At 37.2% G+C, this 15,411-nt stretch overlaps 1 protein-coding gene across 1 annotated transcript in view; it reads right to left on the reverse strand.

Moving 5' to 3' along the window:
• Positions 1 to 1,791: 1,791 nt before the first annotated feature.
• The window catches only part of LOC129227012 (aquaporin-10-like), a 95,412-nt gene continuing 81,792 nt past the window's right edge, over positions 1,792 to 15,411 (reverse strand). Inside the window, exons 5-7 of the mRNA XM_054861641.1 lie at positions 15,159 to 15,376; positions 10,492 to 10,658; positions 1,792 to 3,222 (exon numbers count right to left, since the gene is read on the reverse strand). Of these exons, the coding sequence (XP_054717616.1) occupies positions 10,634 to 10,658; positions 15,159 to 15,376 (243 nt within the window). The 3' untranslated portion in view covers positions 1,792 to 3,222; positions 10,492 to 10,633. The remainder of the gene's footprint in view (positions 3,223 to 10,491; positions 10,659 to 15,158; positions 15,377 to 15,411) is intronic.

A 15,411-nucleotide genomic window follows, 5' to 3' on the forward strand; every position in this document is an offset into this window, starting at 1 on the left:
GAACCTAGTTTTTCTCATTTTTGATACTTACTACGCTTTGTTGCAAGGCAAATAAGTGAATTTTGTTTTTATTAAAATCATTAATTAAAAAATTTCAAGCATAATTTTGTGTTCCTAATGAAAATCAAAAATTATTTCTGGATTTAATGGAATTTTACTTATGTCTTTTTTCAATTATATTCACGTTGGATGGACGACAACCCCATATTGGACTTCAGGTATTGTGTGTTGCAGAGGCGACATTTCTTTGATAGCAGTCCTTAGTCAAGCATTTCCTACAGTATGACTACCGTAGTCGCCCATTCTTTCTCCTTGCGATTTTGAGGGACAATGATTTCTTAAAGGTGTACGTAGTATATACAGGACATGTTCTCTATGTCTCAACTTGGACAGGTAAGGAAAATTTAAAAATCCAGGAGAGCAGAAATAATAAAAGTAAGAATAAGCTCTCAAACGAAATTTGTATCCCTCGTCTCGTGGAAGAGCGATCACAAATAAGTTTGGTAATCATATTCTTTAAAATTTTCAATGATATGTAAAATGAATCAAAATAACTTAAACAGCTTAAACGATAAGCAGATGAAACTAAGAGTCGGAATGCATTGTAGAAACTCCGAACAACAAATACCTTAAACTGAGGAGGATGAGAAGATGAAATTAGAATTTTTGAATTATGCGTAAAGAGAGAGAGAGAAAACGGATCATATTTATCTATTATCTTTACAATGAACTTAGAGTTTCCAACTTCTTAATTTAGGACATCTTCCTCAATTTACTATGAGGAGAATGTTGAACAATTCTTATAGAAGTAGCAAAAAATAGGCTTTCTGGTGTTCGGTTTATTGTGTTTTGATTTGTCATACAGCTCTACCGGTGTAATTTTTAACTTTTTTTTTCTTCTTATAAGCCCATCTTTGCACAAACTGCCGTTTAATAATGAAATTTTCAATGATATGTAAAATGAATTAAAATAACTGAAACGGCTTAAATTAGAGCAATTGACCAGAAGTTTTTGATGTCAAATGAGGACTAATTTATCAAAAGGGAACATATCCATTTTCTAAAAATGTTCAGGAGGTGAGAAAAATGAATTAGGGTAAGAGCAAAATAGTTTTATCCACTTCTCTGGGTACAGAATTGAGCACAATAGCACAGCAAATCATGGCCCAGAGTAAGAAATGCTTGGGTAAAAAAACAAAAAAACAAAAAAAACAAGGAGATATTGTCATCTTAATTTTGGATACGTGCATTTTGAACGAAAACCTGAATGTTGAGAATTTGAATTTCACCAAAACCCTAATATTTCACCTTCTCACATTCTCTTATCGAAGTACATGAACCTAAAAGTAGTGGATTAAAGTTTAAGTATTTTGCACATGTGCTCTTTTGGCTCTAAAAGTCTTGATACTACAGGTTCTTTCAGAATATTTGTTCGAAATGAAACATGCAGAGGATGGATTTTTTATCTTTTGATCAAAAAGCCACTTTACCCTTAAATAAAACAGGATTTTCCACGTTGGGACTTTTTGAGAGTAAGTGATTTGATGAATGTCATCTGAAAGATTTAGAAAATGTCATAAAATGATTTTTTCTAAAAAGTGGATATGTTCCCTTTTGATAAATTACTCCTCAAATGTCTTAATTTCGAACTAACAGACTGATTCATTCGTAATGTATTATGTATCGAATTTTACCTCCAAAATGTTCACCAAATAGGAAAGAGACCATGATTTTCATAGAATCTCCTTGCAGCATTGATGGAAGCTGAACATGAAAAGAATGAGGCAAGACTGAAAACAAATGTGTATTTCATCTTATTACAACTGAGTTTAGCAAAACTGTCAAACGTTTCTTTTACATGTCAAATGGTTTACAGACCATAAAGAAAATGTACAAACTATAATCAATATTTATAAAATAACTTATTACAGCTATATTAGAACTTCCGAGCAAAATTGTATGGCATATATTTGTGATACTGGTATTAAAATATGTAAATAACTTTTGCATTCACATCCATTCGTAAACTAGATCATAAAATAGTTCTGTCAGCATTCTGTTTAAAGATTTTTGGAAAAAATATTGCCTCTGATGATACACGGCATGAAAAGACAATAATTCGAAATGATCGTTCGGATGACAGCGTGGGTAGTTTTATGGAAATGCTTGGGGGGGGGGGGAGGGCCCTAAGCCTCCTTAAATATTTTATCAGCATTAATCCCTCAAATTACTTGGAAAAGACTCCTTAAAATATTTCTGCAGTTTGATTTTTTCCGTTTTATTAATAATTATGATATTGTGCAGCCTTAAGTTTTTGCAATTCAATAAATTTATGTAGAAAGTTGAAATAATAATTTTTTTTTCTGGTTTAGTTTCATTTTCTCAATTCCCTGCTGAAAAAATGTAGTAGTTCTTTTAACGTGTCAACTTTTGGGTCAAAAATTTTCAATATCAGATGAAGCAGTTCAGATATAAAATCAAGTGAAAAGGAGCTTAGCCCGAGTAAAATTCTAACTCCGTCCATGTCAACAACAGTTTCTATATAAGGCTACGAACCATGCTTTGGGGTAAATGGGCTAACTTCAGAGAATTTATTTCATTATGAAGTAGTGATCATTTTGAATATAAATACCGCTTTTAATCTTTCGTTAAAAAATAAAATTTGATCTTATTTTTCTTCAGACTTGTGCATTCAAAGTCGTGTTAGAGACCACACCATATTCTACGGTAAAAATCAATTGCTTATAACCCAACAAGCTTTTGAATTAAATTACAAAAGAATGATGCCTGCTCCTTTTAACGAATGACTTCCTCTCGCCGGGAGTTTTGAGAGCGCCATGTTTAGTTAAGGCCATTAAATTGCGACAAATAACCACGGTATACGAGGCACAGAATAGTCGACATATCGTCGTACAAACCACATTCAAAAGATTTCTTGTTAAAATTTATTAAACCATTTGAATTAGGTTTGGGCTATGCATCATAACATGGCCGGCCCTTCATGAATGTTTAAAAAAACGAACATGAGAATCATAACCTCACTCATTTTTAAAACTGAGATTCCATTTTAGATATAAATACTACTCTAATCAATAGTAAATGAAAGCAGTTTGTGTTTTCTTTTATCAATAGTTCATGTCTCCATAATGTCGTGGCATGCTTTTTGAATGTTGATGATTCTTCCCTTGAAAGTATCTCATCATTAGATGGCTGATTTCCGATCTGAAAAGAAAAAATACCAATCAGTGAAAAGAAAATTATAAAATGTTCTTAACAGTTCAGTGATGCGTTCGAGGATTCATTTTATGTTCGAGAATTGGCCCAATAGTTACAACAGGAAGTATGGAAAAAATAACCCAATTTGAAATGTGAATAACAAGTAATGATAGAAGTTATTGGGAAGTGAATGTTACAGTTTTTGTGTTACATTAAGAGTCACTTTTTTTTTAAAGCTAGACAAAGTAAATGGGGGCCTGATAGTTTCAGGATGTTTTACTAGTACTGTGATAAGAAAAAGTGCAGTTTCTTCCCTTTCAAATTTGACTTGTTGGCCCTCGAGTAGAGGCCAAAGTTGAAGGTCGTGAGAAAAAAAGCTAAATATATGATTGCTTTGCTTCAAAAGTAATGAGTGACCAAACCAATTCTTTTAAATAAGGATACTACTTGATACTAGGTAAATTCTAGTATAAATATTTTGGTGACTCACTTATGACTTTTAGGGCAAAGGTCAATTAAAAATGCAATTTAACATTTTTTGCCTTGTTTGGGCCCAGATATCTGCTAAAGCCGTGAGTAACCCTCAGAAATAAGTATATGATTAACTACTCACCACAGTATAGTACTAAGAAAAACCTAAAGCAGCATTGGTTCCACTTGGCTTAGTTAAACGGTCTCTAAGTCCATGATTTTTTTTTTTTTAGATGGCCAAGTTTAGATGTCAATAACTTTGTTCGCAACTCAACAACAACTTTGGGACACGGCTGTAGTTATAGTCTGAGTAGTGTAATTTAAGGTCCAGGTTAGAAACCCATGGCAACTAATCAACTTTGTTAATTACGCGGTCTCAAATTTGATAATTTGAAACAAGAATCAAGGTCAGCTACTCAAAACATCCGAGTCAATAACCTTGAGCAAGAGCTGTAATTATGCTCTACGCGGTGTAGTTTTAGACTCATGTCTGAAAACCATGAGATCTAATCATCTTACTTAATTAAACGGTCTCAAAAATGATTATGATTTCAGTATAAAGGAGCGTTTTTTCACGAGTTAATATGCATGCTACTCAAACTCACATAAATACTAGAACGAATCAACAGCTAAATGTACTTGAGGCTCCAAAAATTTCATGCTTCCAGTGTAATAAAATTTTCTGTAATCTTGACGACAACATGGCTATTCTTCTCACAAAGCTGCTCCGCCATTTTGGAGATCCTAGATCCTCAGCATTTGGATCTCGGAAGCTGAAAATTTGCATAGGGTAGTTTCAAAGACATCTCTACATCTCTTTAAAATTTCATCCCATTCGGAGTTGATAGAGCAGGACAGTTCTAAAAATTTAGATCAGTTGACGTGTGAATCACTCTGATATAACATTTTGACAATTCACATGCATCTTTGGTTATTTTTCACTTTATAATGATCATAAATCAATTCTACATTTTAGGAAGAGGATTGTAATTGGGTAAGAGATTGAGTTCATAAATATACACTACTTAGTAATAAACTGTTGTGGTCAAAGTTACAGAAAATTTTATTACACTGGAAGCATGAAATTTTGGGAGCTTAAAGTACATTTTGCTGTCGATTTGTTCTAGTATTTATGTGAGTTTGAGCTCATAAGATTTTGAGTAGCAAGCATGTAAACTCGTGAAAAAACGCTCTTTTATACTGAATTCATCATTTTTGAGACCGTTTAATTAAGTATTGTGAGATTCTGAGAAGTTGAGCTCCGACTCTTACAATGTTTACCTATGTTTCGGTAAATAGGGAGGGGTAATTGGAGCTAAATTGAGTTGAGAAACTTTCTTAGTAGTTTTTCCAAAATATTCCAACTAAAATAAGAAAACCACCTAAAACAAGTAAACATAGTCAAGGTCACAGCTGAACTGTCCAGAGCTGCCCTATAAGATGATTCTTTGACCCCTACTCAAGGACAAACAAATCAGTTTTTTAAAAAAGGAACTTCACTTTTTCTTATAGTACCACTAACACATCCTGAAATTCTTACGAAAATTTGAAGACATCAGCAATCAAAAATGTCCAGCTTAAAAAAATGACTCTTAAGATTTGAAAATAACATCAAAAAGATTGTCTACGGATTTCCTTGAGGCTGCAAGGTTCTACGCAACTTTGCAACCTCTCATGGAAGTTCTGCGTCACTTTCTTGCTCATATTTCACGTCTAAATGACAATTTTCATATTTTTTTTGCATTTCTGAAACCCTCACCCTTAAGTTGTGTATTAATATTCCTGGTCATGTAATCTTCCCGAAATTTCTCCACAAATAGCAGCTTTCAGTTTTCTGTTATTTTTTGCGTACAACCGTCGACATCAGCTTTCAATTTACATCCAAAACGTTGTGTAATGTAGCAATGGAAAACATTTAGTTCAAATTGTTGTTGTTTTTTAACAAGGGAGCTCCACCCCATATTCCTTGATGTTCACCAACATTCCAAGATAGCTGCGCAATCTCATTCAGTTCGCGACGAAATGGGAAGCTTGGAAGCGGTTAATTGGGTGCCGGGAACATTGGGCGCTGATCAACATTTTCGGTGCCCAAAAACTGCGTCAAATCGACGGCGCCCAACTTTCCCATCGCCTAATCTTCCTAGACCGGCCTTTCATACTGTCATAATAAAAATAAAAAAAAAAAAAAATGTAAAAAAAAAAATTATTAACTGATTGTAGATTTAGATATTTTTAGAAATTCGCCTTGCTTTCTTCTCTCCCCCTACTGATATTAAAACAGTTTAAGTCACCGAAACCTGACTTTTAAATCTACACGACTTACCCTACGTACTGGTTTTTAGATCCACACCCCTTACGTGAGTGTAAATAAGTGACTGGACCAGTCTTTAAACATTCGCCCCCCCCCCCTGCGTTTAAGGTGTGACCTAGCTTGATGTTGCAGATTTGTTAGCATATGTGTGTAAATCAGTGAGCAATAATGAGAGATCCATGCATTTTTACTTCCTTTTACAAAAAAGGAAGTATTGTATTCGCGAAAAAATTTTCACTCAAAAATCGCCCTTAATTTCCATTTTGCTCACCCCCAAATGAATGTTGAGTTTTTTTTTCGATTCGACCACATGCGGAAAAGTGCCTAAGAATGTATAGACACGCGAAATATCCATTTTGACCATCACCGAGGTAATTACAACGACTTTTCTCGTGACGTCTGTATGTATGTGCGTATGTGTGTATGTGCGTATGTGCGTATGTATCTCGCATAACTCAAAAATGGTATGTCCTAGAAAGTTGAAATTTGGTACATAGACTCGTAGTGGGGTCTAGTTGTGCACCTCCCCTTTTGGTTGCTTTCGGATGTTCCTAAGGGGGTCTTTTGCACCTTTTTGGGGGGAAATCATTGTTAATTTCGATGTAAACTCAAGTGGCGTTATAATTTGTCGGACACTTGGCGATATATCGCCAGTCTTTTGGTCGCCAAGTTTTGTCGCCAACTTGGCGACAAATTTGGCGGAGTTTTTTTTTTTTTTTTGGTTTCAATTTGGCCATTGTTGGTGATATTTAGAGAATAAATATTGAATCACATTAAAATAGCGAATAATGGGGAAATGACATTAAATTGGAGTAAAAGGAAGTCATGTGATGCACACATCAGCTCGTTACTTTCTGTTACAACGAGCTGATGTGTGCATCACATGACTTCCTTTTACTCCAATTTAATGTCATTTCCCCATTATTCGCTATTTTAATGTGATTCAATATTTATTCTCTAAATATCACCAACAATGGCCAAATTGAAACCAAAAAAAAAAAAAAAAAAAACTCCGCCAAATTTGTCGCCAAGTTGGCGACAAAACTTGGCGACCAAAAGACTGGCGATATATCGCCAAGTGTCCGACAAATTATAACGCCACTTGAGTTTACATCGAAATTAACAATGATTTCCCCCCAAAAAGGTGCAAAAGACCCCCTTAGGAACATCCGAAAGCAACCAAAAGGGGAGGTGCACAACTAGACCCCACTACGAGTCTATGTACCAAATTTCAACTTTCTAGGACATACCATTTTTGAGTTATGCGAGATACATACGCACATACGCACATACACACATACGCACATACATACAGACGTCACGAGAAAAGTCGTTGTAATTACCTCGGTGATGGTCAAAATGGATATTTCGCGTGTCTATACATTCTTAGGCACTTTTCCGCATGTGGTCGAATCGAAAAAAAAACTCAACATTCATTTGGGGGTGAGCAAAATGGAAATTAAGAGCGATTTTTGAGTGAAAATTTTTTCGCGAATACAATACTTCCTTTTTTGTAAAAGGAAGTAAAAAAGGAAGTATTGTATTCGCGAAAAAAATTTCACTCAAAAATCGGCCTTAATTTCCATTTTGCTCACCCCCGAATGAATGTTGAGTTTATTTTTCAGCCCGACCACACGTGGATATATGCCTAGGAACGTACAGACACCCGAAATATCCATTTTGACGATCCCCGAGTTAATTACGAGTTTTCTCGTGACGTCTGTATGTACGTATGTGTATGTATGTCGCATAACTCAAGAACGGAATGTCGTAGAAAGTTGAAATTTGGTACTTAGACTCCTAGTGGGGTCTTGTTGTGCACCTCCCTTTTTGGTTGCATTCAGATGCTCCAAAGGGGGGTCTTTTGCCTCTTTTTGGGGGCAAATCATTGTTAATTTCGATTTAAACTCAAGTGGTGTTATAATTTGGCGGACACTTGGCGATATATCGCCAGTCTTTTGGTCGCCATTTTGTCGCCAACTTGGCGATTTTTTTTTTAATTTGGTTTCAATTTGGCCACTGTTGCTGATATTTAGAAAGTAAACTATTGAATCACATTAAAACTGCCAATAATGAGAAAATGACATTAAATAAGGAGTAAAAGGAAGTCATGTGATGCACACATCAGCTCGGTTACATTTTTATCGTTTTAGCTGTAGTTTTAATGTATGCCAGTGTTATTGGTCTTTTTAAGCTATTGCATGCAATAGCACCTAATTTGCGGTTATCGCGAATTCGCTTGTCCGTGGTTACCATGCCGCCCTATTCCGCGGATAATTGTGAATTTACTGTAGTTACAATTTGAACATAATGAAATCCTGGATCTACTGGAAAAAAAGATTAATTTACGCATAATAAAACTATATTTTTAGAAAATGCTTCAAAAGATCCCCCCCCCCCCTCTCTCCGGATCTAATCTAACATGTATCAAATTCTACAGATATAGGTTCTTAGGGCGGTGCTATGCACAGAAAAATGGTGGTTTTGTCGATTAAGTGGTCAAAAAACGTGCAATCACTTTCATTTTGATACTTACCGATTTACTCATTCAAATCGAATAATTTTAGTGTCATTTGTTTCTAAAAACTTTTTTAAAATTGATATAATGATGGCATTTTCCTTCAGAACCAAACGCAGCGGCTTGTAACGGTTTGTGTTATTGCCAAGATAGATGATAAACAAGTCACCAAGAGTCAAACACCTTCATAATTAACTTGAGCCTTAATTTTTAAAAAATTGACCGTTGATTAGTTGTAAATATTTCCAGTGAGTTATCGGATATATGAATTTCAATGTTCATTTTTTTTTCCCTTGCTTCAATTAATTTTTTGGAATTTCCATTATGTTACTTTTTCTTTTTTTTTTTTTTTTTTTTGAGAGAGAGAGAGAGCTTTTAACACTATGAAGTTTTGTGTTTGAGTAGAGCCACACATAGAAATGGAAATGTGTGTTGAATTTTCAAGCGCGGAAGATTCACAATATCATTTCCCAGCCGATTTATCGATATCACGAGATTGGAAAATAAATTCATTTCAGTTGTTAACTTAGTTCAAATTTCTTTTCAAAATTCTAACATTCAGTTTCATCAAAATTAATTTTTCAAGTGAGCGCAGGATTTAGATTGTTTTGTTACTCGGCAGACAGCCATTGGTGAAATATTACGTTTGCATCTTCAAAGGTAAAAAATACTAAGGAAGCCTGAGCAATAAGAAAATCATGGAAGGAAAAAACGGACCCAACTCCAATAAAGACAGCTGGAAACTTCATGATATTTACAAGCCTGGTGTATCTTCCAACCGAGTTGTTACTCGCTCTCAGGCGGCTTTCAACAGAATTAGAAACAGCAAATCGGACATGGATTTGTTCGTAGAGCCTGAACGGCATCAACCTCCTGACTTACCACACTTGATGGTTACATTAAAGGGAGAATATGGTGCCGTTCCTAGGACTATTGTAATCAGAAGCACTGGAAAACACCTCGGCATATCTGATGAACTGTGTGAGAAGTTGAATCCTTACAAGAATTACCAACCTGGGCAATAAACTTATTTTGTGATTTATAGTAAGTACGTCAGCCTAGATAAAGGTTAAAATAAGATAATCATAACTTGTAACTAAAGTACCAGAAAGACAAGTTTTATATCAGTGCAAGAAATTTCACGAATAATTAGGGACGATTGTAAAAGGATCTTTGAATCTTCAAGATGTAAAAATAAATTTTTAAACTTCTAAATTCGTCTTTCTAAATGTATATAAAGTGACATTATAATTAGGTTTGCCAGGCGTCCCGGTTTGATCGGCACAGTCCTGGTTTTCAGACAAAATCCCGGTGTCCGGGCCGGTTTACTTCACGTCCCGGAAAAAGATAAATTTGAATACAGATGACCAAAAAAGTCTAAAAATAATTAAACTGTGAAGAATTAGTTTTAATGATACCTTTGTCATTTCTGTACCTCAGAGTCAAACTGACGTCAGTCCAAAAATTGCAATTTTCCGTTTACCACTGCATTGTATGTAGATTGTAAAATCCTAGTTCATATAGATTCATGTAAACGTAGTTTTTAAAAAAAAACCTCTGTAATTTTTCACCTGTGTCAAAGAGCGCGCGTCCTATCCTTTACATGCGCCAGACAAATGATATTCCTATTTCCTGTAAAGTAGCGGTTATGCGACTTACGTTAGTCTGAAGTACAGATTTGTAACATTGACCTGTAAATTAATATCGGATCCAGACCTGGAGCCGAGCAACTCCAGATCCAGCACATCCAGAGGCATTGATTTTGAATGGAAATTTTAAGGACTTCGTGACCACAAACATATTTAACGTGCTCCAGTCATCATTAACGAACCTAGAGGATCTTCCACCTGCTGGCATCGAACCTGGAACCCTACAGTTACCAGTCCAACGCCTTTCCGATTAAGTCACCACGGACTGTTTTTGTAGTTCAGACAATCGTAAATGAGATTATTCTGCGTTGGGGGAAAAAGGCTACCGTTGCTACTGTTCAGCGCGACAGTCAGTTCATGCCTCTCTCCCGTCCTGTTCAGGTCATCTCTAGAATCTGGCCAGTGTAGCTCAATGCCTAAGAAATAGATCCAGCCACCGACGATGGCACCCACGTGTGGCCCCACCAGTCATATCCACCAGTAATTTCGGTAGCTGCAATTACAAAAACTCATCTTCAGACAAAACATCAAAAAAAAAAAAAAAAAAAAAATCAGCTAAAGCTGTACAAACTCAGTGAAAACAAGTCTCGAATGTTGAAAAAACTTCCCGCTCCATCTCTCCGTCTCAAGCCGACCTGACACTCCACTTTTCCCAGTGCGCATGCTTCAAACATCCCAATGATGTCTGAAACATGCCCATGTGACGTCAAGGCGGCCTGAATTGGAGATATGGAGTAGCACATTTCCTAAAAAACCGTAACTTTGCAATTTATCCTTGCAAAACTATCAGTAATCAGCTGCCTAAAATTTCTCCCAAACCAAAACATCGGTAAAAAAATACCATCTCAAAATCATCAGTCAAGAGCGTTATTAAAGAAATCGTTAACTACACACTCTGTTCACGGAATCAGTGTTTCTTTAAGACTTTTTGCTTCGGGGGGGGGGGGGTGGGGTACTTTGTAAGTTAAGGGAGGTAAGGGGACGGGGCACTAAAAGAGTTGATAGGGGTAGATTTTCAAAAGTTTTCTAATTGGCTAAAAGTCTTGTCGGCCTAAAAAAATGGGATGACATAATAAGGGGGGGAGGGTAGCAAAATATACCGACTTTTCAGACATTTCTTTCGAAAGACGTTAATGGCACCATGTTATTTATCATGTAAAAGAGAAACGAACGTAAGCATTTCCATTACAGCCCGCCAATGATAAGTCACACAGCCCAATATCCCTTCCCCTCCATACTATGATCTTTATCCCAGACACTTAATTTCCAACGAGATGTACCAGGACTATGAGTGCTCACAGAGTGACAGAGTACGTGTCCTAAGGTTCTGATACGAACCTCCCCAATGTATTGTTGTGAGTGTTAACTAGATAGATAATAAATAACATAGTTCCAACCGTCTCATACCTACAACCAACAGAAAAAAGCAAACAACAAACGAAAGAGAGTAATAAAAACGGGTAAACATATCTTGTTCGTTAATTAATTGCACGCACATTTCCAGGGAAAAAATGGACTTTTAGCAGTTTGTTGACAACTTTACATAGTAAAACAAGTGTAATAAAAAATTTTCCCCCGAGAGTGGGTCAATTGGTCTCCTCCGGGAGGGGGGGGGGAGTGCCCCCCCCCCAGGAGAGATGCCTGAAAGAAACACTGCACGAAATACACAGACCGAAAGGTAAACAGAAAGGTTTCTTGAAGGTTTACCGCTATGCCACTTTGGGGTGATTTTCTCTTGAATAAAAATAAAGTTAACCAATAGGATTCGCATTCGCCGTCTACTTGGCAACAAATTTGTTCTTATTCAAGCCAAGCGGTCGCCAAATGGCGTAATTCTTTGTTTAGATCTAGTCTATCTTCCTCGTGAATGAAGTATAGATGGTTTATTGCTCTTACACGAATAGCGTTCAAAAAGCAGGCACATCATTAATATTTAGTCAAGTTTTTCACGGATTATAAGCAGTTTATTCGATTCTTTCAAATAGTGTTCCATCTTAACGCACTTGTCCCACCTTTCCATGAAGTATGTTCGAATAGTGTATGTTTCGACAAATTGCTTAGAATATCATCCTTAAAGGAATTCGAGCTAAGTGTCGGGAAGTAGAACGGCGTCTACGATGTGCCCCCCCCCCCCCCAATGATGCTGCTGTGAGGAACGGCAACGACGAACAAAGAGGATATGCCAGCAATTTTACGGCCTAAACGTTCAATAACATACAGATGCTGGACAAATAATATGGTTAGTGCCTACCATGTTTTACGGCCTAATATGGTGTAGGAAAACTGTTGGTATTCAAAACAGTTTGCAGTCTTCTTGAAATTAATAATTATAGTTACTGTATGATCGTCAATCGAATTTTATACTATTGTTCGTTTAAACTAGTGGCAAGTTTAAATACTATTGATGGCGGTGGATAGTGATCATGCACTTTTCTCTCCAATGTAGACTAAAGGTTCAACAACATTGACTTCTGTTCTCTGTGGTGTATAGGGGAGATGTACTAAAGCATTCTCGTGCTCAGAAAACCAGTCTAGACAAATACATCTGTGTGAAAAGGGACTTAATATCATTAAAGATAAGATAACCATCATTTAGGAACGAAGCTAGCACCAAAGGATAGACTTGATCGTCAAAATGTTCATATAATCAGTAATGTCTCCTAGCAGAGTTACTATAGAGTCATCAAAAAGCTACTTTATGGTTGCTGACAACCAATCTGTTTTTAAGCTTTGGATGTCGTTCGCATGACGGAAACTTGACCGGAAATGAGAAACAATGAGACAATTCTCATTTGGCCAAAACACTCTTCTATTGCACTGTATTGCAGGTTTTGTGACTTTAACACCACTCTTTCGTGTGCAGTCTATTACCGATGAACGGTTTTTGAATTTAGTTCGGTGAGAAATATATGTACTTTCTAAAGCTTCATCAGAAATATTTTGGTGTTCATGAAGCATCAGCTTGTGAATGCTTCAGATTGAAGACATACCTGATACCTCTCCCTCAACTCGTCTCCGTTTGCGGAACTTCTATGTGGAGACAGTTTGAGGGAGGATTTATGACGTGAATCCAAAGTGGATTGATTCACTGAAAGGTATGCCACGGAAGTATAAAGTTCATGCTTGTGGCACCCTGGGGCGGAGCCCCGCATCCACTTGTGTGCTATATTTTGTTCAAATTTCCCCGAAGGGAGGCATAGCTGTGATTGCCGAAGTGAAAGCCGATCGAGAGATCCTGGCGGCTCCAAGGGAGAACAATTAAGGGGGACAAAGATGCATGGGAAAGAGGGGTGAAAAAAGGTACTTGAAAATGCGAAAGGAAAAACAGACAAATTAGTCCAAGTTGCTTAAAACTTGAACTATGGAACATAATTTCTCTAACAAGTTTGCCTTGGCTTTTTAGAATAGGGAGGATTGACTTGAGAGTGGAGATGAGTTTATTGATGTTGAAAACTTTATTGATTTCCTGTATAATTGAGAATAAATCGGTGAAATTTTGTTCAGGGTAGTTATTGAAATGGGGATCATTTTCAGTGGCGGGAATGCCTTGAGTGGTATTAGAGTAAGAGCGGCGTGGGTCAAACGCGGGCAGTATCCCGGTTGAAGTAGCGCCGGTTGCCTAAATTGATCTTGGGCTTTGGGAAGGCCTTACAGCCCCTATAAGAGGCTGCATGATTCTCCCCGCAGTTTGCGCAACAAGATTTTTCCTGATTTTGCCTGTTAGGGCAATCTGCTTTGTTGTGTGCTTCACCGCACACCACACATCTGACATGCCTGAAGCAATTCTCTGCCAGGTGGTTAAACCCTTGGCATGCATAACATTGCAGAATAGATTTACGATTACGATATTTTTCGACAGAAATTTTTGTGTTCAGAATACTTTCTAGGTCTGAAAGGTATGGCCTAGAGCAGCTAAGTCATACTAAGGTCTATATATATACTGTACAAGCCGGCGCATCAGCTTAAGATCAGCCATTTTGGATCGGAGCGCGTGTTTGAGCGGTTGTCTTTTCTGGCGAGTTATCACATTTGGTGATTGTTCACTGCGAGCGATTATGAGCTTCACGTGAATTGTTTATTAAATAAATTATAATTTACGGCAAATTTGGCGAAACACGAAACTTTGCTGCGGTAACTTTAGCTCCGCAACAGTGAAAAATCCGATCCAAAATGGCTAAACTTAAGCTGATGCGTCGCGCTATATAGATCATACGGTCGTCGCATTAGCTTAAGTTTAGCAATTATGGATCGGATTTTTTCATTATTGCGGTGCTAGGGTTACCAGACCAAAGTTTCGGATTTTGCCAAATGGCTAAAAATAATACTTTATTTAATAAACAATTCACGTGTTGCTAACAATTGCTCGCAGTGAAAAATCGTCAAACGCGATAATTCGCCGGAAAAGACAACCACCCTAAGGGACCTTAGTATGATCAATAAGCTAATTTGATTTCCAACCGTATTCGATTCAGGGCACCCACATTTTTTACATGGTTCCCTTGTTAGATCTTGTCACGGGTCCACTTCCAGTTTTATAAAACTTTTTGTGAAATATACGCGTAAAAATAAGTTTTATTCCGACGTTTGTTTTCCTTTCCGCCAATGTGGATACCATGTCAGTTTGACCCTCATAAAACTTTTCAAATTTATACTACTCCGAATCTGAGCCAGGCCCCTAGATGACATGGCTTTTCGCCGGCCCTGCCTCCCTGGCCCCTTTGCTCTTTAACTCCTCCTTGTGGGGGGGGGGCATGATTTGTTTAACAGCATTACTTGTTAGTTAATTTTTCATCATCAATATTCTCATTGAATAGCCGGTAGTTCAGAAAGAAAAAGTATATGAAAAAGCGACAACTGTTCTAACAGAGTAGTTCGTTCGTGTCTTCTTGAATGAAATGGAGTTGATGAGTCGGCCTGTATCGATGCAGTGGTTCTAACTGATATCAGAGGTTGTTTCCAAAATTATTTTTGTCAACAATCAATTCTTGCTTACCTGAACACTTCGCTTCCGTATCCAGCGACGGCCGTAAAGCATCTCGTGGCAAAGTCTCTGGCTGGATTGAGGGGTGCCATGCAGTTAGCTCCGAAGCACATGGCCAAGGCCGAGATCATGAAGCCAAGCACAATGGGATGCATCCATTTGGGGATGTCCAAGTTTTTCTGGTCTATGCAGGCTAAGGCGGTGAACATCAGTAGGCCAGTACCGACGACCTACATAAGTCAAGGAAAAAATAGAGGAAATAAGT

This window comes from Uloborus diversus, chromosome 7, assembly GCF_026930045.1.
Source record: "Uloborus diversus isolate 005 chromosome 7, Udiv.v.3.1, whole genome shotgun sequence".
NCBI classification, from domain to species: Eukaryota; Metazoa; Arthropoda; class Arachnida; order Araneae; family Uloboridae; genus Uloborus; species Uloborus diversus.